This window comes from Sciurus vulgaris (genome assembly GCF_902686455.1).
Source record: "Sciurus vulgaris genome assembly, chromosome: 11".
NCBI classification, from domain to species: Eukaryota; Metazoa; Chordata; class Mammalia; order Rodentia; family Sciuridae; genus Sciurus; species Sciurus vulgaris.
In genome coordinates, this window is record NC_136472.1 from 113,498,377 (window position 1) to 113,524,351 (window position 25,975).

Genomic DNA, 25,975 nt, shown 5'->3' on the forward strand with positions numbered 1-25,975 from the left:
CTCTCTCTCTCTCTCTCTCTCTCTTGTATAGGTATTACCTTAGTCCTTTGGCTAAGAGGCAAGTCTGAATCCTTTGGACTGTTACCTTGTTTGCATTCTCCAGGGACCCCACACGTTTAAAGTGGAGCCAGATGACAAGCCTGTTGCTGATGATAGTGCAGTGTGTGCAACAGGGAGGGTTTATTTATCCAGATAAGATTCTTGGACTAATTAGGCTTTTCTGTGTTTTGTCTTTTTTTGGTAATACCATAGCCTATAAGTATAAATCTAAAAAGTTATTGCAGGAATTTATTTGGGGTTAATTTCCTAGGTTATGTCTTAATTTGTTTTAAATTAAGAGATAGGATTTTTTTTTTATTCACAAATAATATTCACAATGAGTTTACTTTAAAATTTTTGAAGTAAAAATAATAATTTTATTTTTAACTTGATACAGGAAGAAACTATGTGGACAAGTCCTCTAGTATGTATTTCTTAAATTTAGGTTTGATACATTTTTAAGATTGTGATTTTTCAAATCTGTTTTAAGAGAATTTTAGCTATTTCTTAAATACTCTTTAATATTAGCAATCTCAGAGCAAAAACTTTTTTTAGAGTTTAATAAAAACCGTGTCTCAGCCAGGCAATGGGGTCTAGCTACTCAGGAGACTGAGGAAAAAGAACATTGCAAGTTCAAGGCCAGCCTGGGAAACTTAAGAAGACCCTGCCTCAAAATAAAAATGGGGGCTGGGGATGTAGCTTAGTTGGTAGAGTGCTTACCTTGCATGCACAAAGCCCTGGCTTCGATCCCTAGCACCACCAAAAAAAAAAAAAAAAAAAAAAAAAAGACTAGGGATGTAATTCAGTGGTAGACAACCGCTGGGTTTAATCCCCAGTACTGTACAAACAAAACAAAACAAATTGCGTCTCAGCTACACAGTGTGCAGAGGCTTGTCCACAAATATTTTGTCCTCCAAAGTATTTAAGAGCTAAACCTGCTAATTTATCTAAAAGCTTGCATTTACTTTTTAATATGTTCCTGGTTGATAAGTGGTTAAACTGATTAGCACCTACCTGACTCCAACTTTAAACTAACTGGGAAAGAACTAACTCTTCAACAGAAAATCCACCAGTTTAGCTCCTAAAAGGAAAATTTGGAGACTTTAATTGATGGAACTTAGTTTGGGATTTACCAAATAAATTGGAGGTTCAAATAAGTCTGTTCTTCGTTCCTTATTTTGATCTTGTTTTATGTGGATTTTGTCTCTAGAATCTGTCATTCTTTATATAGACAAATATTCTTTATCTTTCTCTCTGGAAAGAACTTCTCTGAATCAGTGAATTTCTGTAATCAGTTTGTTTTAACAGAGAACTTGTTCAAAATAGGTTAAATGAGTCCTTAATGGTTTTTTTTTTTTTTTAAGTTTTGTTATAAGTTGGAGGTAAGAAATTTTTGCTTTTCTGTCTTTTCTAAGTAGATCTGAAAATAAGATATTTCCCTAAGTTATTAGCAAAAGAATTTTCACCCTGTATGTGGTCAATTTATGATCCCTTCTCAAATGCTGCTGCCCACCATTAAGTCTCTTATCACAGGGCATTTTAAAATGATGCCATAAAATGCATGTTGAGAATCTCTGGGTCTCAAATGTACATATAGATGTCAGTTCCTGAGTTAAGGAACTGACAATTATGGCACTTTCAGTCTCTATTAATATTTAGCAGACAGGAAATTATTGTATTATTTATGTTATTCCTTATGTGTCTATAGACTTAAATATTTGTTGAAAATCATTTGTTTTATTGGGGCTGTATATTTTTTACCATTGTACTGATTTGCTTACCTGAATTAAAGTTGTCCTTTAATTGTTTTGGACTGTATCTATAGTTTGAAATTTAGGATTATCCCCTGTGTACTATGTATCAAAGATAAAATTTCAGTGCATTACTACACAGTTCCTATTTGTCTATAATGAAGCTATATGACTGGGCCCATGTATTTCAATAATAGTTATATTATAGCTTCCATTTGGATGACTATTAATATGTAGAGGATAATTTTCCAAATTCATGTTTCTCCTCTGGGTATTTCTTTGGGATATGTTCACATTCGTGTTTTTGCTTCTGATTTTAAAATAATTTTCCTTTGTTGTAGGATGAGCAGTTCTTAGGTTTTGGCTCAGATGAAGAAGTCAGAGTGCGAAGTCCCACAAGGTCTCCTTCAGGTATGGCCATTTAAGCTTACGGTGTCTTTTAAGTTTTGTTTGTTAGGATATTGAGGTTTCCTTTTGTCTTCTTTGAGTGTAAAGGATGACCTATAATCCTGGGGACAGGAAATGGCTTATGAGCTAGACTTTTTGGGTATGCTGCTCTGTCAGGTCACATTTGGTTCATTCTTTAGTGTACTCCTCTCTGGGAGCTACTTGGGGAATGAGAGTAGGTTTTCACAGAATGATTGGGAAACCCAATACATTTGAAGATAACCTACTAATTGCTTCCTCAATTATGCATTTCATATTATGTACTAGGATATACATCTTTGGAATAATTTGACTATTATTTTTCACAAGTGAAATTTGGTCTATTGTTGTCAAGGAACCGAAAACAAAATTGGCACTATGCGAAACATTACCTGGTTCTTGAAAAACTGTATTAGAGAAAACATTGTAGTTAGCTCTTTTGCTTCTATGACTAAAAGACTTGACAAGAACAATTGTAGAGTAGGAAAGATTTATTTGGGGGCTCATTTTCAGAGGTCTCAGTTTATGGACAGCTGGGTTCATTCCTTGGGGCTTGAGGTGAGGCAGAACGTCATGGCAGAACAGTGGCAGAGGGAGGCACTTCAGATGATGAGGAAGCAGAGAGAGAGACTCCACTCACCATATGCAAAATGTGTACCCCAAAGGCACGCCTTCAGTGACCTACCACCTCCAACCATACCCTACCCACCTTCAGTTACCACTCGATTAATCCTATCAGGTAATTAATTCACTGATTGGGTTAAGGTTCTCATAACCCAATCACTTGTCCTCTAAGCCTTCTTGCATTGTTTCTCACATGAGATTTTGGAGGACAGTCCACCTTCAAACCATAGCAGAAAATAAAAGCTATATGAGGTGTTTTCATTTATTTAGCAATATATGTCATTATTCTCACCAACAAAATATCTAGAATAGATTAACATTCTAGACTTATTAGAAGTTTCCTAAGAGAAGATCCCCAATGTAAATAACATATTATGACTTGCATAATTCAATTCTATATAGAAGAGGACTAAAGATTTCTTTGGAGGAGGGGTACCAGGGATTGAACTCAGGGACACTCGACCACTGAGCCACATCCCCAGCCCTGTTTTGTATTTTATTTAGAGAGAGGGTCTCACTGAGTGTTTAGCACCTGGCTTTTGCTGAGGCTGTCTTTGAACTTGGGATCCTCCTGTCTCAGACCCCCAAGCCGCTGGGATTATAGACTAGTGTCATCATGCCTGGTTAGGGCTAAAGATTTTTTGCTGGAACATATATACCCCCATCCCGCTGACTGACATTCTGACTTCTTATATGACTCTCTTGGATATTACGTGAATAGACAATCTATTTATATCTGAAATAGCTGGTTTTGCTCTTTGTCACTGACTTAGTTTGTGATGTTTGCTGGCATTTGGGTCTCACTTAAAAGTCATCATATGTTATATCTCAATCTAATTCTAATATCCAAGTTGATGATTTTTCTTTACCCAAATGGTGTTGATATTGCCATTCTAGTTGGGAGGAGTTTGTCAATACTGCCTGAGTATCTGTGCCATTTAGACTATGGCAGTGGTCTCTTGAAGATGTGTGTTGAATCCTTAAAACTTCATATAGGAAAAGGATTTTAGGGATCATCTGTTCTAACCCATCATTTACAGAGGACAAAAGGAGGCCAAGAAAATACATGATGAACATTTATTTATAACCAATGTGTGAGTTCTTTGGATATGTTGTGGACTAAGGAAGTTCACAGAGCTGGGACTCTCTCTGTTCTGCTTTATTTTATTTATTTACCAAGAAATTTTTTTAAAAGTAGGGTAGAAGAGGTTTTCTGAATTGATTAAGCTCTCCGAATAACCCTGTTTAAGTCTACCAAAATCAGGAATTTCTTAATGTACTTTTGGGTATGAATTTTTAATTCACAACTCTTTAATGATAGTTTCTTCTAAAGTTTTTTTCTTGACTATCAGTTTACTTTGAATCATGTACTTTTTGGCCATATGGATATCCTTCATTGTTCACAAAACAAAAAGTAGTTTCTCTGCTGTCTTCTTATCTGTTACATTTGTTGTAATTAGTATAAGTTGAGAATGGATTCACAAATCTTTATTAAGGGAAGTCTCATAAGTTAATTGATGAGGAATGAATTTATATTTAAAAAACTCAACAATAAGACTTTTCTAATCTGTTAGAAAGTGGCTCCACAATAAAAATGTTCATAATGGCCTATCTCTCTATTCTTGTTCAGGGAAATTTTAGTCTCAGAAGAATGTTTTCCTGTAAAACACTGAGTGTTGGGAATGTAGCTCAGTGGTAGACCACTCACCTAAGCATGCACGAGGAATCCGGTTCCATCCCCAGTACCACAAAAACCAAACCAAACCTATAACACACTGAGAAGTCAAGAGAAAAGATGTGATATCATAGGCAACTTTTAATACATTTTAAAATTAAGGTTTATGTAAGTATTTGAGAGTTCTATTTCCTTAAGTCTGTTGATAAGTAGCAAATCAACCTAGTTTATAAATTGACAAATTCCCTTTATTAGAATAGAAGTAATTTGATTTAATAAATTGCTGATTTGTTCTTAACATTGGTAGTTCAAGAGCCACTAGATAGGAAAGTAGATTAGTGGACACATCATTATTGTCACTTCACTGATTAGTTCACATACTACGGAGTTCAGTGACCTATTCTGAGATATTTTTATATATATATATATATATATATACATATATATATATATATTTAGATGTTGATAGACCTTAATTCATTTATTTATACGTGGTGCCTCACACATGCTAGGCAAGCTTTCTACCACTGAGCTACAACCCCAGCCCTATTCTGAGATCTTATGAATGATTTTTTTCCTATTCAATAAAACTTTTGTAGTTTACTTTGATAAAACAGATTGAATTGTAGGATGCTGAGCTGCCCGGGAGACTTTTCCTCTAAAAGTTAGTATGTTGTTGTTTGAAAAGCACCTTGTTCAAATTTATTCAAAGCCAAAATGCTGGTAAAAAGGTGGGATGATTTACTGGAAGCGTGTTTTTAAATGTTACTGTTAATGGCTAGAATAAGGTAGTATAGATTTTAAAAAATTGTTTTTGAATTCAGAAAAGAACTTGCTCATCTGAAGTTGTAGAAAAATTAGTTTGCATTTGAAAACCTCTTATTATATTGATTTCTGTGTCAAAAAGTAATTAAATGTTCTTTCAGGTGGAATGTTATTTACTTGATTTTTTTGAGACAAATTTTTGGTGAAAAGAAACTAAGCATAATTAAGATGTTCTGTTGACTCAATAGACCCAGTTGAGTTCAGTACAAAATGGCCTGTGCTAAATTATATTCAGCTTAGCTAAGACCTGAACTACACAGCTAAATATATGCTCTTCATTGTTTAATTTCTATACACAGTTAAAACTAGTCCTCGAAAACCTCGCGGGAGACCTAGAAGTGGCTCTGACCGAAATTCAGCTATCCTCTCAGACCCATCTGTGTTTTCCCCTCTAAATAAATCAGAGACCAAATCTGGAGATAAGATCAAGAAAAAAGATTCTAAAAGTATAGAAAAGAAGAGAGGAAGACCTCCCACATTCCCTGGAGTAAAAATCAAAATAACACATGGAAAGGACATTTCAGAGTTACCAAAGGGAAACAAAGAAGATACCCTGAAAAAAATTAAACGGACACCTTCTGCTACATTTCAGCAAGCCACAAAGATTAAAAAATTAAGAGCAGGTAAACTCTCTCCTCTCAAGTCTAAGTTTAAGACAGGGAAGCTTCAAATAGGAAGGAAAGGGGTGCAGATTGTACGACGGCGAGGACGGCCTCCATCAACAGAACGGATAAAGACCCCTTCGGGTCTCCTCATTAATTCTGAACTGGAAAAGCCCCAGAAGGTCCGGAAAGAGAAGGAAGGAACACCTCCACCCACGAAAGAAGATAAGACAGTTGTCAGACAAAGCCCTCGAAGGATTAAGCCAGTCAGGATTATTCCTTCTTCTAAAAGGACAGATGCAACAATTGCTAAGCAACTTTTGCAGAGGGCAAAAAAGGGGGCTCAAAAGAAAATTGAAAAAGAAGCAGCACAGCTGCAAGGAAGAAAGGTGAAGACACAGGTCAAAAACATCCGACAGTTCATCATGCCTGTTGTTAGTGCTATTTCCTCACGGATCATTAAAACCCCTCGGCGGTTTATAGAGGATGAGGATTATGACCCTCCCATTAAAATTGCCCGGCTAGAGTCTACACCGAATAGTAGATTCAGTGCCACATCCTGTGGATCTTCTGAAAAATCAAGTGCAGCTTCTCAGCACTCCTCTCAAATGTCTTCAGACTCCTCTCGATCTAGCAGCCCCAGTGTTACCTCCACAGATTCTCAGGCCTCTGAGGAGATTCAGGTACTTCCTGAAGAGCGGAGTGACACCCCTGAAGTTCATACTCCACTGCCTATTTCCCAGTCCCCAGAAAATGAGAGTAATGATCGGAGAAGCAGAAGGTATTCAGTGTCGGAGAGAAGTTTTGGATCTAGAACAACTAAAAAATTATCAACTCTGCAGAGTGCCCCCCCGCAGCAGACCTCCTCCTCTCCACCTCCACCCCTGCTTACTCCCCCTCCTCCACTGCAGCCAGCCTCCAGTATCTCTGACCACACACCCTGGCTTATGCCTCCAACAATCCCCTTAGCATCACCATTTTTGCCTGCTTCTGCTGCTCCCATGCAAGGGAAGCGAAAATCTATTTTGCGAGAGCCAACGTTTAGGTGGACTTCTTTAAAGCATTCTAGGTCAGAGCCACAATACTTTTCCTCAGCAAAGTATGCCAAAGAAGGTCTGATTCGCAAACCAATATTTGATAATTTCCGACCCCCTCCACTAACTCCCGAGGATGTTGGCTTTGCATCTGGTTTTTCTACATCTGGTACTGCTGCTTCAGCCAGGTTGTTTTCACCACTCCATTCTGGAACAAGGTTTGATATGCACAAGAGGAGCCCTCTTCTGAGAGCTCCAAGATTTACTCCAAGTGAGGCACACTCAAGAATATTTGAGTCTGTAACCTTGCCTAGTAATCGAACTTCTGCTGGAACATCCTCTTCAGGAGTATCTAATAGAAAAAGGAAAAGGAAAGTGTTTAGTCCTATTCGATCTGAACCAAGATCTCCTTCTCACTCTATGAGGACAAGAAGCGGAAGGCTAAGTACTTCTGAGCTGTCACCTCTCACCCCCCCGTCTTCTGTCTCTTCCTCGTTAAGCATTTCTGTGAGTCCTCTTGCCACTAGTGCCTTAAACCCAACTTTTACTTTTCCTTCTCATTCCCTGACTCAGTCTGGGGAATCTCCAGAGAAAAATCAGAGACCAAGGAAGCCGACTAGTGCTCCAGCAGAGCCATTTTCATCAAGTAGTCCTACTCCTCTCTTCCCTTGGTTTACTCCAGGCTCTCAGACTGAGAGGGGGAGAAATAAAGACAAGGCCCCTGAGGAGCTGTCCAAAGATCGAGATGCTGACAAGAGTGTGGAGAAGGACAAGAGTAGAGAGAGAGACCGGGAGAGAGAAAAGGAGAATAAGCGGGAGTCAAGGAAAGAGAAAAGGAAAAAGGGATCAGAAATTCAGAGTAGTTCTGCTTTGTATCCTGTGGGTAGGGTTTCCAAAGAGAAGGTGGTTGGTGAAGATGTTGCCACTTCATCTTCTGCCAAAAAAGCAACAGGGCGGAAGAAGTCTTCATCACTTGATTCTGGGACTGATATTGCTTCTGTGACTCTTGGGGATACAACAGCTGTCAAAACCAAAATACTTATAAAGAAAGGGAGAGGAAATCTGGAAAAAAACAACTTGGACCTCGGCCCAACTGCCCCATCCCTGGAGAAGGAGAAAACCCTCTGCCTTTCTACTCCTTCATCTAGCACTGTTAAACATTCCACTTCCTCCATAGGCTCCATGTTGGCTCAGGCAGACAAGCTTCCAATGACTGACAAGAGGGTTGCCAGCCTCCTAAAAAAGGCCAAAGCCCAGCTCTGCAAGATCGAGAAGAGTAAGAGTCTTAAACAAACTGACCAGCCCAAAGCACAGGTACTCTTTTGCACCTTGCCTTTAAAACTATCAGTTTACTGAGCCCCTTCTATGGGCTAGATTTAGTTAAGCCAAGTGTTTCAGTTGCATCCAACTATATGAAAAGTATGATGGAGGGGTGGTGTTTGCAGTGGTTTTTCACAGACTGGTAAGATTTTGATAATTAGAAAATGGGAAGGCATTAACATTCTAAGTGGAGGGAACAGTGTGGGTAGAGATGTAAAAGTGTAAAATAGTGGATAGCTGGATTGGTACAGAGAAAGTGGTGAACTAAGTAGCTGAAAGATAGGGAGGAATCATAGTATGGAGATTGCTAAGTTGAGGTACAAGCCGTGGCTTAAATTTGAAGGTACATGTTTATAGTCATGTTTTAATATCTGTGAAAGAATGGAAAACTGGAGAACATTCTCTTCTGTGTAGGGAATGATTAGAGCAATAGATAATAGATGTTTGTGAGATACAAATGAGAACCTTAGCCTTAAATCATGAAGCAGAAAAAAATGTAGAATTCAGTTCATTAAGATGACACCAAACAAATTTTTACCAAGTATAGCCATTTTTGTTATGTAGTAGATGTATCTTCATTTATTCTAACATACTGTGTTAGGTTAAGATGGCCATAAACTTAGATTTTATTGTTGTTGTTGTAATTCCCCTTAGGGCCATATTTACACTTAAATTCTACCAATTAAGAGTTCAAGTAGGGGCTGGGGAGATAGCTCAGTCGGTAGAGTGCTTGCCTTGCAAGCACAAGGCCCTGAGTTCGATCCCCAGCACCCCCCCCCCCCCCCAAAAAAAAGAGTTCAAGTAGCAGTGTATTGGGACTTATTTCTGACACCATGTTGGATTTTTTGGATACTTATATTTGGAGGCATGGTCTTTCATACTTCCATTTGTAGACTGTTTCCCCCCACTTTTCTGTTGATCAAGGAAATATAAGAAATAATCTATAGTTAGAATAGCACTATTGACACCAGATTGAACTTTTTCATAATATAGATTGGCAGCTTGAATTGTGAGGGGAGTTGTAAAGAATTAGTATAATTGGGAATGGAAGATTTCTATTTTTTGATGAGAGGCCTTTTTGCTGCCAATTTCTGAATGCAGCAGTAGTTGATGTCTGTGTACTGATAGGGCTTATCAGCTGGAAATAATTAGTGGCATGTTTTGTTGATGGATCATAATGAAGTACTCAAGTATACCTTGGTTTTAAGGTATACTTTAATTATATTTGCAATATGTATGATCATCATTTTTTTTTTGTCCTTCCTTGTGTTCAGGGTCAAGAAAGTGATTCATCAGAGACCTCTGTGCGAGGACCCCGGATTAAACATGTCTGCAGAAGAGCTGCTGTTGCCCTTGGCCGAAAACGAGCTGTTTTTCCTGATGACATGCCCACCCTGAGTGCCTTACCATGGGAAGAACGAGAAAAGATTTTGTCTTCCATGGGGAATGATGGTAGGTCAGAGGGGTTAGTGTTGGGATATAAGCAGTCTTTGGATTTGTTCACCAATCTTTCCAAGATGCCCAGTAGGTTGTTCATAAACTGGGTCTTTCAAAAAACAGATAATTAGGGCTGGGGATATAGCTCAGTTGGTAGAGTGCTTGCCTCATAAGCACAAAGCCCTGGGTTCAATCCCCAGTACTGCAAAAAAACCAAAACAAAAAAACAGATAATTAGAGGGGATTAAATGTGTAAGGATTTTATCAGGGGAAATGCCTGAGAAAGAAAAGGGGGAAGTAGCTGGAAAGACTGGGAGAGCTGTCAGACTCTAATGCAAGAAGACAGGGAAGGGAGGTTGGGCAGAACCTTCTTAGATTGCCATACAGTGTAAGAAGTTTGGCAAGACTGTCAGGGAGTCCTTGAACAAAGTTGGCTGTCAGAGGAGACTTGTGTTTCTCAGGAACAAGCCTACCTTGGTATCTTGATGCATCAGCTCACTCCCTGGGAACAACCATGTGGCCTCTTTTCATCACTGATTTCAGAGGGACCTTTGGTCAGTTATAACTCCCTGGAATTGGAGGTCTATGAGGCACATTCTCATAATTGCCATATAGTTCTAAAATGTTGGGTTGCAGCTTTTAACAAATTTAGACTTAGAGAATCTTTAGAAGTGTTCGATTCATATTCTTGATTCTAGGTTAGACTGTTTTGTTTTTAGTATTTGGATTTTTGCTTTCATCAAGCTGCAGGGTACAGGTATTTTTAAACATTTAAATAATTACTTAGAACAAATTCTGAGTTCTATATATGAATATTTTTGCATGGTAGTGCATACTGGTAATCCCTGAAACTTGGAGGCTGAGGTAGGAGGATCATGAGTTCAAGGCCAGTCTGGACAACCTAGCAACCTAGCAAGTCACTCTATGAAAATTTTAAAAAATAATAGTAAAGAGTTTAAAAAAATGGGGGGGTGGGAAAAGAAGGAGGTGGTGGGGAGAGGAGGACTGAGGCCTGAGGCTGTAGCTTAAGAGTAGAGTGCCACTGGGTACATACAGTCCCCACTACCCCAGTTAAAGTGAGGTTTGAACGTATCAAATGATTCAAAGGGATTTTAAGGGTTTCACCCTCTACTCCCAAAAAGGAAATGGGGATACTCCCTTGGAACTAATGACACATTTCTTTTAATAGACAAGTCATCAATTGCTGGCTCAGAAGAGGCTGAACCTCTTGCTCCACCCATCAAACCAATTAAGCCTGTCACCAGAAACAAGGCACCTCAGGAACCTCCAGTAAAGAAAGGACGAAGATCAAGGCGGTGTGGGCAGTGTCCTGGCTGCCAGGTGCCTGAAGACTGTGGTGTTTGCACTAATTGCTTAGACAAGCCCAAGTTTGGTGGCCGCAATATAAAGAAGCAGTGCTGCAAGTAAGTGGGTCTTACTCTGAGGTATTGGCCTCCCAGTCATGAAGGTTGCTTATTTATCTCTGGTTTGTTGCAGAGATGCATTTTTTGAAACTGAAAGTGGTTGTGTTGAATCTCCTTGAGCTGTAAGATTAGTTGCAGAGTTGGATTTTGTGATGTGCTGTCCTTAAATAAGAAATGCCCTAATAGAAGATTCTAGAATGATGGAAATGTTCTGTGTATGCTCAGTTCAGTATGGCACTCATTAGCTACATGGGCTCTTGAGCACTTGGCTTGTGGTTAGGGTGACTGAGGAATATATTTTAATTTCATTTCTTTTAAATTAATTTAAATATAAATAGCCACATGTGACTGGTGCCTGCCATATTAGTGCAGCTCTGGAGGGGTTCTTCTTAAAAATTGACAAATTTAAGCATAATATTTATTGAGCCAATTGAAACCACTTTTATCTTTATGACATGCAGGAAACTTTGGAGATATCTTACCTAAATTTCTGTGCTCTCTGATTCTAAGAATACCCTATCTTTTTTCCCTTTTTCTGCCTTCTGTGATTATTTGTTGAAAATGAACCAGGAGAGTCCAATAGACAGAAATTTTTGTAATTGAGCATCTTACAAAGTACCTGACACAAGTAGATATTTGCTGAATGAATGAATGACACGAAAGTAATTACTATAAAGCATAGTTGGAGGAAATACTCTGTCAGGGGATATAGTTTCTGTGCTTTGGTTTGGTCTGTCCTTAAGCAAGAATTTTGTCTTAGGCCATTTGGGGGAAAAAGTGAGTATATTCACATATTACAAAAAGGTACATGATAACAGGATATAATTGCACTGAAGGGTTGGAATAGACTATAGAATTTTAGACTTCATATTGAAGTTTGAGTTTCATTAAATTTATTTTATTTTTTTAAATTTTATTTATCTATTTTTTATTTTTACAAACTGCATTTTGATTTATTATATACAAATGGGGTACAACTTTTCGTTTCTATGGTTGTGCACAATGTAGATTCACACCGTTTGTGTAATCATACATGAACATAGGGTAATGATGTCTGTCTCATTCCACCATAAGGATGAAAGTTATCAAAGCCATGAGATACACCTATAGCATTACAGTGACAGACAAAGCACTTGGCTGATTTTTAGACCATTTTGGATAAATATGAATATTAAATCTCAAAAAGGAGGCAGCACTCATTTGACTTCAAGAAATATTAATTAATCATTTTGTGTGGATGCTAGTTAGTATTAAGTTACAAGAAATTTGAGGCCCATTTCTGAAATAATTGGCATCTTTTAGATTCTAAAGGTAGGTAAAATTGCTTATCTAAGGATTTTAAAGGCTCATATTTAACTTGAGAAATGAGCAGTCCTTGTTTCAGCTGTCAGAATGAACTTGAATAAAGATTCGCTGATTTTTGCAGACAAATGATCACTTGTTTCAGTTGCTTCTCTTTTAAATGCAAATTATTTTATGGTTTATCCCTTGTTTGCCTAGGATGCGAAAATGTCAGAATCTGCAATGGATGCCTTCCAAAGCCTACCTTCAGAAGCAAGCTAAAGGTAGTGTTGTGAAAAGGCCTTCCCCCCAGATCTCCCTCCTTTTATGTCATTGTTGTATACTTTCAGCGTAAAGAAAATACTAGGGGTTTTTTTGTTGTTTGTTTTGTTTTTTCTTTTAAAGTTCTACTCTTTCCCGGGGAGTTGATGGTTGTTGAAGCTAGATGATAGGTACGTGGGGGTTCATTTGACTATTTGACTCTTCCCTATATTTGGGGGGTATGTTTGACAATCCACAGTTAAAAAAAAAAAAACTTTAAAAAAATTCATATAAAAATTATAATTCATCCCATTTCCTAGAGCAATAAAAATACAGCTACTTCACCTGATCAACTTGGCATTGTTTCTTGAGTCTTTCAATGCCAACTTTAGCTGCAGGAAACAGAACAAGATGATGTTACATTTCTATTCTTCTATTTTAACTAAAATTTTTCTCATATTTATAGATGATCTTGTTGTGTTGTTCTCCTAGCTGTGAAAAAGAAAGAGAAAAAGTCTAAGACCAGTGAAAAGAAAGAGAGCAAAGAGAGCACTGTTGTGAAAAGCTTGGTGGACTCTAGTCAGAAACCTCCCCCATCAGCACGCGAAGATCCTGCCCCAAAAAAGAGCACCAGTGAGCCTCTACCACGAAAGCCAGTGGAGGAAAAGATTGAGGAAGGGAATGCCCCTGCACCTGGGCCTGAGCCCAAACAAGTCACCACTCCTGCTTCCAGGAAGTCCAGCAAGCAAGTCTCCCAGACAGCACCAGTCATCCCCCCTCAGCCACTTAGCACAGCACCACTGAGGAAAGAAGTTCCCAAGACCACTCCAAGTGAGCCCAAGAAAAAGCAGCCTCCACCACTAGAGTCAGGTAAGCAAGGGAGGCAGGAAGGAATGATGAACCATAGTGCCGTACAGTGTGGTTCCACTGGTGTCTGGAACAACATTTGTTTTTGTTTTTGTTTTTTGCGGTGCTGGGGATTGAACCCAGGGCCTTGTGCTTGACAGGCAAGCACTCCATGAACTGAGCTATATCCCCAGCCCTGTAATAACATTTGGAAACCTAAAAGTGTTTGAAGTATTCAGTTCTAGAAAATTAACTTTCTTTTTAACTATTAGGTAATAACAAAGAAAGAAAAGCAAAAAAAAAAAAAAATAATAATAATATATATATATATATATATATATATATATATATTCCTGTGTGATTCTTGGAGTTCTTTGTTTTTTTCTAATGCCCCTTTCTTCACAGGCAGTTGAGCCTAAAGTATTCATTGCCAGCATTTGACCACACTCTATTTTCAATTCTTTAGGTCCAGAGCAAAGCAAACCGAAAAAAGTGGCTCCCCGCCCAAGTATCCCTGTAAAACAAAAACCAAAAGAAAAGGTGAGGAGAGATTTGTTTCTCTGCCATTTCTCAGAGATGTGTCCTGTTCTGTAGGTCCTTGACATTTTCATGATTAACTGAAAATTATGTAAATTAACCAATTTCGTTTGGGTCTAGGCTTTAGCCTATGTCTTTTTTGGTCTCTTTTTCTTGTGTTTGCTTATTTGTGAACCCCACACCTTGTAGCCTAAGAATTTGCTTATTCTGCAGGTCACTTTCTTTTCTCAACATACAACATACTGTAGCAAGATTTGCCTGTAAAAATCACCTTTACCTGTGTCCAGTATTTTTATTTATTATGGACAGAAACAGAGGATTTAATTGTTTTTGTTTTTTGAGATGCTGGAGATTAAACCTGCTTCCTGCATGTGAGTCTAGTGTTATACCACTGAGCTACATTTCCAGCCCAGTTAAGAATTTTCTGAATATTACTTCTGTGTTGTTATAGAATACTTATGTTGTAAACATATGTTCCAGATTTATTAACAAGGTGTGGCATTTACATTATTGCCTGTTGAAAATGTGAAGGAAGTAGGGTGTGGTTTTGTTCTATAATCACCTTTTGTCTCCTTAGGAAAAACCTCCTCCAGTCAATAAGCAGGAGAATGCAGGCACTTTGAACATCCTCAGCACTCTATCCAATGGCAATAGTTCTAAGCAAAAAATCCTTGCAGATGGAGTCCACAGGATCAGAGTGGACTTTAAGGTAAAGGTATTTAGTGATGGTGCAGTTTATTCATGGCCTTTAAGTAAAGAAAATGGTGCTGAAAAGTGTTGAAAGAGAGGAAATCATCACCAACTTGAAGAATGAATAATAGCTGTAGGTTAGTATATGGGTTCAGGTGTGTAAGAACTTTAGTCACTATTGTGAGGCCACTTTTTAAAATTTCCTGAAGAACACAGCCATTGAAAAACCTGTCCATCCTAAGCAGTATCTGAGAAAGTAACTCACAAACTGATGATTGCTTGAATTAGCAAAACTAAGGAGATTTCAGTCAAAGTATATCTTGGCTGTATATGTAGTAAGACTTGATCCAAGAGGTGATAGTTTGTGTCTGAGATTTTAAAATTTATGATATCACTTTGATTTTGTGATTTTTTTTTTATCCTCATTTTGTCATTATAAAATTTTCTTTTCTGCTTTTCTGCACTTTTGGGGATCAAACCCAGGGCCTCATGCATGCTTGACAAGTGCTTTACTACTGAGCTACAAATCCAGGCCCTTATAAAATTTATATAAGTAATCTCTCTCTTTGCCTACAGGAGGATTGTGAAGCAGAAAATGTGTGGGAGATGGGAGGCTTAGGAATCTTGACCTCTGTTCCTATAACACCCAGGGTGGTTTGTTTTCTCTGTGCCAGTAGTGGACATGTAGAGGTAAGTATCCTGCTTCTTTGTACCCTAGAAACTATAACAGTGGATTCTTTTGCTGTGGATAAAAAATTATTCTTTTTGTTGGTATTTAGCAGGTACTATCCCTGTTCGAATCAGCTAATGAAATATTTTTTGGAGATTTCAGAAAAAAATCTGCTTTTTAGAGTAGTAGTCTCTTTTCTTAAATTCAATTTTTATTAGAGTTCTGATTTTTCTATTAGAGGTTTAAACATGGGGAAAATGATAATGTCCTTTTATAAAAAGGAATGTTGTCAATCGTTTATTCACTTATTTAATTTTTTGTCTTTTTTCTCTTCTTATTGGCATAATTATGTATAATAGAATTTATTGTTACATATTTATACAAACATACAATGTAATATTGATGATTGTTTCATATTGACTACCAAAGCCCCCTTATTTATAAAAAGCTCTTTTTGACAATTAATAAGAAAAAGGAACAAAACCTAGTGAAAAATAGACAAAGAATAGAAACAGATAATTCACAAAATGAGAAACAAAAAATGTGGCCGTGTAGGGAGGCGGGGGTTTAACCCTTCCAGTAACTGAAAACTGGAAATTAAAGCATGGTAGAAAGAATCATGCAGAGATGGGAACTTTTGCATGGTAGAAATATAAATTAGTTACAATCTTTCCTTCTGAGGGAGTTATTTGGAAATAAGTATTTTTGTTTTGGATGAGGTCTTTCTGTGTTGCCTAGGCTGGCCTTAAATTCAAGGTCCCCCTGCATCTGCTTCCTGAGTAACTGGGTTTACTGTCATGGGCCAGTGTGCCTGACTTGGAAATAACATGTTTATCTTTAAAATGGGAATATCCTCTAACCCAGAAGGGGCTTGAACTCAGGAATACTCTACCACTGAGCTATATCCCCAGCCCTTTTCATTTTGAGACAGGGTCTCGTTAAGTTGCCCAGGCTGGCCTTGAACTTGACTGTCCCCTTGCCTTAGCCTCCCAAGTAGCTAGGATTAAAGGTGTGTCCCACCATGCCTGGCTCACATGTTTGTCTTAAGGAAATACTTAGAAAAGTTAACAAATTGTCTAGCTATCTATTTATCTGTCTATATCACTATCTATCTATATATGAGTTTATTTCATGTGTTTCATGATAATAAATAATAGAAACAACTCCAGAGTCCATCAGTAGGGAGCCTGGGTTAAAATAATGATAGGACATGTATATAATGGGCAAATATGATAATATAGTCTGATATTAATATAGATGTCCATGACATGTCACCAAGTGAAAAGAGCAGGTTACAAAGTATACATATCACATAACCTCATTTGGGTTCAAATAAATGTTTTAAAAATATATACATAGGGCAAGGCGCAGTGACACATGCCTGTAATCCTGTGATTTGGGAGGCTGAGGCAGAAGGATCACAAGTTCAAAGCCAACCTCAGCAATTTAGCAAGATTCTGTTTCAAAATAAAAAATAAAGAGGACTGGGGATGAGGCTCAGTAGTAAAGCACTCCAATAAATAATAAATGAAGTAAAAATGTAGAAAAATTGAAAGATTTATTTCATATTAAAAATATAATTGGATTATGGGTGACCTTGGTTTTCTATATTTTTATCTTCTTGAGGTTTCTGCAGTAGGATGAGAAAGGAAGGAAAAAGCACAATTTTAAATAGGAAGTGATATTTTATAATTCATAAGGGATAAATTTTAAGACCAATACAATTCTGAAGTTCCTGAATACCTACTTAACTTTTTAGTCATCACAAATGTATTCAGTAGTCACAAAACAAAATCCAAGGCCTGGTTAAAATCTGAATGTCGAGCAATCAGTGATACAACTAGCTGAGAGACTCAGTTCTGCCTACTTGCTATTTTAATTATGCATTAGCAAAATTACAAGTTGTTGGCTGGTATTCATTATTAAGTAGATAGTTCGTTTCTGCTTCATATGAACATTGTTATAAGTGCTTGGGTTGCTTCAAATGTCACTGAGACTAAGAATATTGGGTTTTTAAGTGCCAGTCTCTTTTTTCCTCCATGGACTAATGCTTTGCATCCACACATACACTACCCACAGGGATAACTTAATTTTTTGTAGTACCAGTCCTTCAACTTCTATGATTAAATTTATGTTTTTTTCAGGGTGGTAGCATTCTAATCGAAATTGTGTATAGATGTGTACAACAGTCTCACAGGATTCCTAAAATGAATTATTTCCTCTTTGTTTCTCTTTGTATGAATATATTTTAAAGAATGAGAAATGAAATACTTCACGTTTTTGTTAGATATAAATTTTTTTCTAAAAATTTGAGAGTAAGTTGCTGATGTAAGCCCTTTTGCCAATAACTATTAGTTTGTATTTCCTAAAATCATGGATATCCTCTTTATAACCACAGTATAATTATCAAAATCAGGAAATTAATGTTGGTGCATTACTGTTATCTAATATGTAGACCTTATTTAGGTTTGATCACTTGTCCCAATAATTACTTTATGGCAAAAATTTCGGGGTTCTCCTTAGTATTTTTGACAATGCTTTATCAATTTGGAAATAACTTTTTTTTTTGGGTATAGGGGATTGAACCTATGAGCACTTTATCACTGAACTACACCCCAGTCCTTTTTATTTTTTATTTGAGACAGGGTCTCACTAAATTGCTTAGGGTCTTCCTCAATTGCTGATACTGGCTTTGAACTTTCTATCCTCCTATCTCAGTCTTCCAAGTGTTGGGATTACAAGTGTTCACCACTGCAGCAATTGAATGTTATTTATTTTAAAAATTACAGATAGAAAAGATACAACTGTGCAGTCGTTCAGTGTATTGTAAAAGCTTTTAAAGCCCTCCTACAACTCCTTTACATTCCCACAGCTTTTATGTCTCCTGTGGTACTTGGCACTTGCTGTTAAATCTTAGGTTATATTTATTTCATTACTTTGTTAATTCTACTGTCATTAGTAGTTTAGTTCCCTGAATTCCCTGCATTGCCCATTGACTATATTTAATTCACTGTGTTGAATTAAGTACAGGTTGAGTATTTCTTTTCTAAAATACTTGAGATCAGAAGTGTTTTTGATTTTGGCTATTTGCATAGGTTTTGAAATATTTACATATACATAATGAAAAATCATGGAGATGAGACCCCATTCTAAACATGAAATTCATTTGTTTAACATATATCTTATACACATAGCCTGAAGATAACTTCTTACTATTTATAATAATTTTGTACATGAAACAAAGTTTGGGTATATGGTGAGCTGTTGGAGATCAGGTATGGGATCTTCTCCTCATACCAGCACTCAAAAAGTTTTAGATTTTGGCACATTTTGAATTTCAAATTTTGGGGTTATGGATGCTCAACCTGTATATACCAGTGAACTCCTAAAACTCAAAGTATGTAAGTGGGGTAGGGTTGATATTTTTTCCCGCACTGTTATTTGACACACTTCTGTGTTGCCTTCTTCTTGCTTAGTTTGTGTATTGCCAAGTGTGTTGTGAGCCCTTCCACAAGTTTTGTTTAGAGGAGAACGAGCGCCCTCTGGAGGACCAGCTGGAAAATTGGTGTTGTCGTCGCTGCAAGTTCTGTCATGTTTGTGGAAGGCAGCATCAGGCTACCAAGGTACAAAACATAGTAACAGAACTATTAGAGGATTCCTCTCTCCATTTCTGCCTTCTTCTCTGGGGTTTTGTATCTATATTCTTTTCTCCTCTGACTTAATCTGTTTTGACTTTAATTGAGTATAATCAGTTGCCTGATTCTGTGGAAATGAATTTTGGAATCATAGAGGAGACTATGATACTGGAAAAAAATTCCAAAAATAAGTAAAAATTATCTGATAATATTACCTATTGAGTACTTTTGGTAGGAAATAAATCTCTATATTTTAGTTGGGAGTAAGTGGTGTATGAGGAAATTTTAAGCTGTTCAAATGGTGCACTATACTCACTTAAAGAAAAGTATGAAATGCTAAGTAAAAGGTATTTAATGAAGGTGTCGTGATGCCCACTTTTTGCCATTATATTTTCCTACAGCAACTGCTGGAGTGTAATAAGTGCCGAAACAGCTATCACCCTGAGTGCCTGGGACCAAACTACCCCACCAAACCCACAAAGAAAAAGAAAGTTTGGGTGAGTATGCACATTATGCTGTTTCAGAAGAATTGTCGTGGGTTATAAGTTAGGCTTGTATAAATTTTAATAGGTATATACTTACTTGAGGATGTCAGTGTAACAATTCTTTTTACCTCGTTAGGAAAAGTCATCTTAATAAAGAAGTCAGATCTAGAAATGAGCAGCATTTGTGATCTTTTTAATTTTTATTTTTATTTTAAATAAGGAAAGATATTAAACTAAGAAATTCTTGTTGAATTTCTTTTCCAGATATGTACCAAGTGTGTTCGCTGCAAGAGCTGTGGATCCACAACTCCAGGCAAAGGATGGGATGCACAGTGGTCTCATGATTTTTCACTGTGCCATGATTGTGCCAAACTCTTTGCTAAAGGTACCCAAAAAAGCCAATTTTGTCCATATTTGGTGTCTTGAAAGTTAATTGACCTCTCTAGGAGAATAAAGTACAGAGTCTTACTCATTTTGTCAAGGATGCCATTTAGACACATTCCTGTGTTCCTATTGCTGCTCTTTCCTTTGCAGAGACTACTTAGAAACTGGAGTATTTTGTTCACTTCCATAGGAAGATAGAAGGGGAGTTTTCATTATAACTAACTGCAAATGAATGCTCTAAGCCAGTAAGAGCCAAAGTGTGATACACATACATTTGATTTTTTCAGAAATGACCCCAAGTAGTACTCAAGCATTTTATTTTGTAATTTTATTAAAATTTTTTTTGGTACTGGGGATTGAACCCAGGGGTACATTACTACAAAGCTATATATCCCCAACCCTTTTTTAAATTTTATTTTTATTTTGAGATAGGGTCTCACAAGTTGCTTAGGGCCTTGCTAAATTGCTAAGCCTGGCCTTGAACTTATTCCTTCTGCCTCAGCCTCCTGAGTCACTGGGATTATGGGAGTGTGCCACTGTGCCCAGCAAGCATTTTATTTTAATAGGTATGCCAGGAAAAAAATTAAACCAATACATTAGAACTGTTATTTTATTGAATTAGACTAATAATGATATAAAGTCACTATTAGAATTATTTTAAGTAAAATAAGCAGATTAAAGAACTCTATTATGTAATAAATAATAGAGGGGATACACAGATAAAGCAAATAGATGAAGGTTGTATATAGTACTGAATTTTAGATAGTGCTGCTCTGAGCTCTAATGTAAAAACACTGGGAATAGAAAAAAGTTAAATTAACTGTTCTGTACTCCTATACTGCCATCTGTTTTTGAAAATTTAAACATTTTTTAAGTGTTTAAGAGATTCTCTTCTTTTTCTATTATGTTATCTTAAATCTATCTCATGACCCTTATTAATGTGTCTAAAGAAGAGAAATAATGGCACATACATATCTTTCCTAGGAGTATTCTAGAAGTCCAGAATAATCTTAATACTTAGCAGATGTGTCAACAGTCATTGTAGGTCCATACTACTGTTCATAAATGAATGCTAGTCTGGAAGAATACAGATATAGATTAGGTTGAGGGCCTTAAAAGCATTAGTGTATGAACCAAGGCACTATTGCAATCTCTACTCTGCTTTCAGGAAACTTCTGCCCTCTCTGTGACAAGTGTTATGATGATGACGACTATGAGAGTAAGATGATGCAGTGTGGGAAGTGTGATCGCTGGGTCCATTCCAAATGTGAGAATCTTTCAGGTACAGAAGGTTGGAGTCTTTTTATTACAGTTTCTTTCTCCCTAGGTACTGCTGCATTTATAGCCCCCAGAGCACTATAAACCTGATTTTGGTAGAGCTATTTGAAGTCCTTTTAAAGTTATTGTTTGGTCTCTAGAATAAGCAGCATTGTGTTGTTTATGCTCATTTCTCCTGAACATATCCCTCTACTTATTGTTTGTCCTTTGTGGGTACCATAATCTATTGATTCTCCAATAACCAAATCCTGGGTTAGTATTAATAACGTCCCTTTGGGAGATCAGCGTGTATGAGATGCTACGGTATAGTAGCATCTCAGGTTGGTTCCTACATACAGCTATAGTGAGGTCAGTGGCGTAGTTTGTTTACCTTCTCTCTCTCTCTCTCTCTTACTCTTTAGAGGACCTCCTCATTATAGGTTTTTGTTTTCCTAGATGAGATGTATGAGATTCTATCTAATCTGCCAGAAAGTGTGGCCTACACTTGTGTCAACTGTACTGAGCGGCACCCTGCTGAGTGGCGACTGGCTCTCGAAAAAGAGCTACAGATTTCTCTGAAGCAAGTTCTGACAGCCTTGTTGAATTCACGGACTACCAGCCACTTGCTGCGCTACCGGCAGGTAAACTGAAGTTGCATTTTGTTTTCTGAGAGCTAGTTCTTAGGTGGTTTTTACCTAAAAATAGAAAGGGTATTTTTTTGTTGTTGTTGTTGTTGTTTGTTTTGTGTCATTTTTCATTTAATTTATAGTTACTTCTTTTGGTGATAACCATTGGGGAAATTTTTTAGAGTAGGTTTTTCTGTGTAATAGGCCTCACTGCTATAGTAAGGAATTTGGACTTTTAACTCTGATGATAATGGGGAGACAGTGAAGGACTTTACCCCAGAGTAAAGTTGTTTTTTAGAGGGGAAAACAAAATCTCCACTGGAGTAAAGAAGAATTAGAGCAAGAGCAAGAATTAGAATTAGAATTAGAGCAAGAGCAATATTGGGAGCAGACACAGTAATCTACTTGAAAACTACTACTTTTTGTCCAAGTTGTAAACTATACATCTATAAAGTAGTCAGTCATTGGAAAAAGGTATAATGTTGAAAGAACACCTAGATAACTTTAACTCAGAGTGAGGCTGCTATTTCATCTTTTAATGATGCTTCTTTTTTGTGTTTTTGAGTAAAATAAAGAGTTGTCATCTATGTCATATTCCAAAGGAACTAGACACAGTTTTAGTTTTTTATACCAGGTTTGGAAATTTTCAAGGATACTCCTAAGCTAGCCTAACTAAGCTATTAGGTAACAGGCTTGTTTTAACTTTTCTATTTGAGAAATCTCTGGTTCTTTTCATGCTCTCTGTTTTGTAATATGAATTACTCAGTACCATCTTCGTTAACTTTAGTAGAATGTGCATGGGATGCCTCATTTTTAGAGTTATGTTAAAGAAATGTCTGTTTTCTGGCAACAGGCTGCCAAGCCTCCAGACTTAAACCCTGAGACAGAGGAGAGTATACCTTCCCGTAGCTCCCCAGAAGGACCTGATCCCCCAGTTCTTACTGAGGTCAGCAAACAGGATGATCAACAGCCTTTAGATCTGGAAGGAGTCAAGAGGAAAATGGACCAGGGGAACTATACATCTGTGGTATGTCTGTACAGCAAACCACCAATCTTTCAAGTTTAGCTTTCTTAGATCTTTGTGGAATGAGGCTGGGTATAAATAAATTTAAAAATTATTTGTATTATATTTAGAAATGTCATGTAGCTTTAAATAACCTAAAAGTATGTAAGTTATTTTAGCCCTGTGTTTCATAAGAAGGGTTATGATATGGTAATGTCTTAATTTTTTTTTTTTTTTTACTTTGGCTTTCATCTGAGTTCTCTGAAAATTATTTTTATAAGAGGAAGCACTAAAAACTGTTTATGGGAAAAATGCTAATGTGAAGTTAATTAGTTCTCTTTTGTGCTCATCTGAATAATGTGTCTTTCCTTAGGATATTATTTGTAGATAGATGCCTTTTAGTTTTATGATTTTAAGAATGTATAGGAGGGGGCTGGGTCTGTAGCTCAGTGGTAGAGCACTTGCTTAGCACCTGTGAGGCACTGGGTTTGATTCTCAGCACCACATAAAAATAAATAAATAAAATAAAGGCATGCTGACCATCTACCAAAAAAAATTTTTTTAAGTTAAAAAAAAAAAGAACATATAGGAAATGATCATCTCATAGTCTATATTTGCTATTCAATTCTATACTTACTTTGTTCCAAATAAAAAATTGTGAGTCTGTCTAGATTGTCTTAAGGCAATCTCTTGATTGCCTTAAGTTAGTTGTGAAGTGAATCCCACAGGCTTCAGCCAAAGAGAAGTTACTCTGTATTAAAATAGGGTATAAGTTTTTAGTTGGATCTCTGTACTGGATGATTAAAGAGGGAAGAGAAAGTGATTTTGAGAGCTTGCTGTTTTGTGAATAATTAATGTTTTATTTTTGTATACAGTTGGAGTTCAGTGATGATATTGTGAAGATCATTCAAGCAGCCATTAATTCAGATGGAGGGCAGCCAGAGATTAAAAAAGCCAACAGCATGGTCAAGTCCTTCTTTATTCGGGTGAATGATATTAATAGTTCTGTTTTTATTGCTTACCTATGAGTAATTGCTCCATGAATACAATGAACTTATTCTCTTTTACTGTTTGCTTTGCCACATGTGCAAAATATCTTTTAGTTTCTTTTGTTCCTCCACTTCTTGGGGAGGATGTGGGTGAAGTTGCCTGAGTAGATGGAACTTTGCCTTGGTGGCCTGAAAATATTCTCATATTAACAGATGCTGGTGTGAAGTTGTCAGCTTTTTGACGTTTCCAAATGAATGTTCACATGCTTACTTTATTTGTTTTTCTTTTAGCAAATGGAGCGAGTTTTTCCATGGTTCAGTGTCAAAAAGTCAAGGTTTTGGGAGCCAAATAAAGTGTCAAGCAAGTAAGTTAATTAAGTACTACGCTTTTCTATTCCTTGTCAGTTAGATATCAGAGTTCTAGGAAGTTTTAATATAATATGAATCAGTTGAGATGCCTTTTTGTGCTTGTTTGGAGCCAGCATTTTATGTTCATTGTAGACTCTTGCCTCTTTTTTCACTTACATATTTGTTAAGTTTAAGGGAACTTTATTTTGTGGCATAGGGGCAAGACATATGTGGTACGGCCACATAGTTGGACTTGTTTTAATTGGGTTCTGTTTTACTTAGTTCAAATGGTGCTGTCTACTACTCTTGAGTCTTCATATTTAACCTTTAATTTTATTCCTGTAAATTCTTTTGATTTTTTTTCTCAGGGTGGGGGTGCAGCAGCACAGCTCTGTGAATCAAACCCAGGGCCTCAGACATGCTAGGCAAGAACTCTTATCAGTGAGCTACATCCCCAGCCTGCTTTTGATTTTCAAAAGGGTTATCATTTATTTCTAGAAATTTAGGTGACTTATGTTGAGATTATGATATTAAAATTAAAGTTCTGTGTATTTTGGCAGTTTTCAAATTCTGTGACTTATTCTTACATTCTGTAAATAGCTCATACATGGGTCCAAGACCTGATGATATCAAGATTTTGATTTTTTGTGGTTTTAGATATATTGTAGGAGTTCAATAAATACTTGTTGAATCAATTATTTTCAGCAGTGGGATGTTACCAAACGCAGTGCTTCCACCTTCACTTGACCATAATTATGCTCAGTGGCAGGAGCGAGAGGAAAACAGCCACACTGAGCAGCCTCCTTTAATGAAGAAAATCATTCCAGCTCCCAAACCCAAAGGGCCTGGAGAACCAGACTCACCAACTCCTCTACATCCTCCTACTCCACCAATTTTGAGTAAGGCACCAAAGAATTTCCATTTCTTGCTAGGTGCAAATATTTGACATTGTGAATCTAAATTTAATGTACTTGAAAAAAATTTAATATACCTGGATATTAAAAAGGAATTTTCAGGTCATGCTTAAATGTAATAGCATCATTGTTTTTGCATACTTGAGATGTTAACAAGGCCTTGATGTAAAAACACAGTATCACGTAGGTGGAGAGGTAGCATAACTTTGAACACTTTTCCCAAAGTATTTCTTTTACACACTATTTTAACTGAATTGTTTCTTTTTTCCTGAAAATCAGACTTAGTACTGATAATTTTAACTGAATGTCTTTTGGGTTCCAAGGTACTGATAGGAGCCGAGAAGACAGTCCAGAGCTGAACCCACCCCCAGGCATAGAAGATAATAGACAGTGTGCATTATGTTTAATGTATGGTGATGACAGTGCTAATGTAAGTACTTTGGAACCTGAGGTCCTAGTTAATAGGCACTTCACGTGAATAGTTTATAGTTTATCCTTTGTGTCAACATGTGATGACTGCATCCCATTTATTTAATGAATGTCCCCTTATCAGTTTGTGGCATTTAAAAAAAAATTATAACTGATTATAGTTGATTCAAAGCCAAATTAATCGATTTGCCTTAAGTTAACCTATTAACCTGTTGTTGTCAAGTAATTTTGTGTGTATGTGTGTTTGGTATTGGGGTGGAACCTAGGGCCTCACACATGCTAGGCAAGTGTTCTACCCCGAACTAAGCCCTAGCCCTGATGTCCAGTATTTTCTACTGAAAGTTTCTCAAAAATTTCACAAAAGTCAGTAAAATATAAGTTACATATTGCATAGCTTGTTCAGTTTAATGTAAGTCAGCAGAGTGGTTAAGAGCTCCAGTTGTTGTGACAGGCAACCTAGGTT

At 37.0% G+C, this 25,975-nt stretch overlaps 2 protein-coding genes across 6 annotated transcripts in view; both read left to right on the forward strand.

Moving 5' to 3' along the window:
- CD3E (CD3 epsilon subunit of T-cell receptor complex) overlaps window positions 1-9,022 on the forward strand; it is a 137,056-nt gene extending 128,034 nt beyond the window's left edge. The window contains exon 5 of the transcript XR_013757880.1: window positions 8,995-9,022. The gene's annotated coding sequence lies outside the window, so the exon portion shown is untranslated. The remainder of the gene's footprint in view (window positions 1-8,994) is intronic.
- The window catches only part of KMT2A (lysine methyltransferase 2A), a 79,871-nt gene that overhangs the window by 25,521 nt on the left and 28,375 nt on the right, over window positions 1-25,975 (forward strand). For 3 of the 5 annotated variants that reach the window (XM_079105220.1, XM_079105222.1, XM_079105224.1), the window contains 19 exons: window positions 2,132-2,201; window positions 5,640-8,290; window positions 9,571-9,748; window positions 10,923-11,157; window positions 12,658-12,722; window positions 13,192-13,569; window positions 14,012-14,085; window positions 14,660-14,791; window positions 15,349-15,462; window positions 18,919-19,065; window positions 19,479-19,574; window positions 19,827-19,947; window positions 21,115-21,237; window positions 21,660-21,844; window positions 22,683-22,856; window positions 23,708-23,818; window positions 24,113-24,186; window positions 24,875-25,068; window positions 25,407-25,513. In XM_079105220.1, coding sequence (XP_078961346.1) covers window positions 2,132-2,201; window positions 5,640-8,290; window positions 9,571-9,748; window positions 10,923-11,157; window positions 12,658-12,722; window positions 13,192-13,569; window positions 14,012-14,085; window positions 14,660-14,791; window positions 15,349-15,462; window positions 18,919-19,065; window positions 19,479-19,574; window positions 19,827-19,947; window positions 21,115-21,237; window positions 21,660-21,844; window positions 22,683-22,856; window positions 23,708-23,818; window positions 24,113-24,186; window positions 24,875-25,068; window positions 25,407-25,513 — 5,229 coding nt within the window. The remainder of the gene's footprint in view (window positions 1-2,131; window positions 2,202-5,639; window positions 8,291-9,570; window positions 9,749-10,922; window positions 11,158-12,657; window positions 12,723-13,191; window positions 13,570-14,011; window positions 14,086-14,659; window positions 14,792-15,348; window positions 15,463-18,918; window positions 19,066-19,478; window positions 19,575-19,826; window positions 19,948-21,114; window positions 21,238-21,659; window positions 21,845-22,682; window positions 22,857-23,707; window positions 23,819-24,112; window positions 24,187-24,874; window positions 25,069-25,406; window positions 25,514-25,975) is intronic. The other 2 variants (XM_079105221.1, XM_079105223.1) reach the window with 1 other exon arrangement.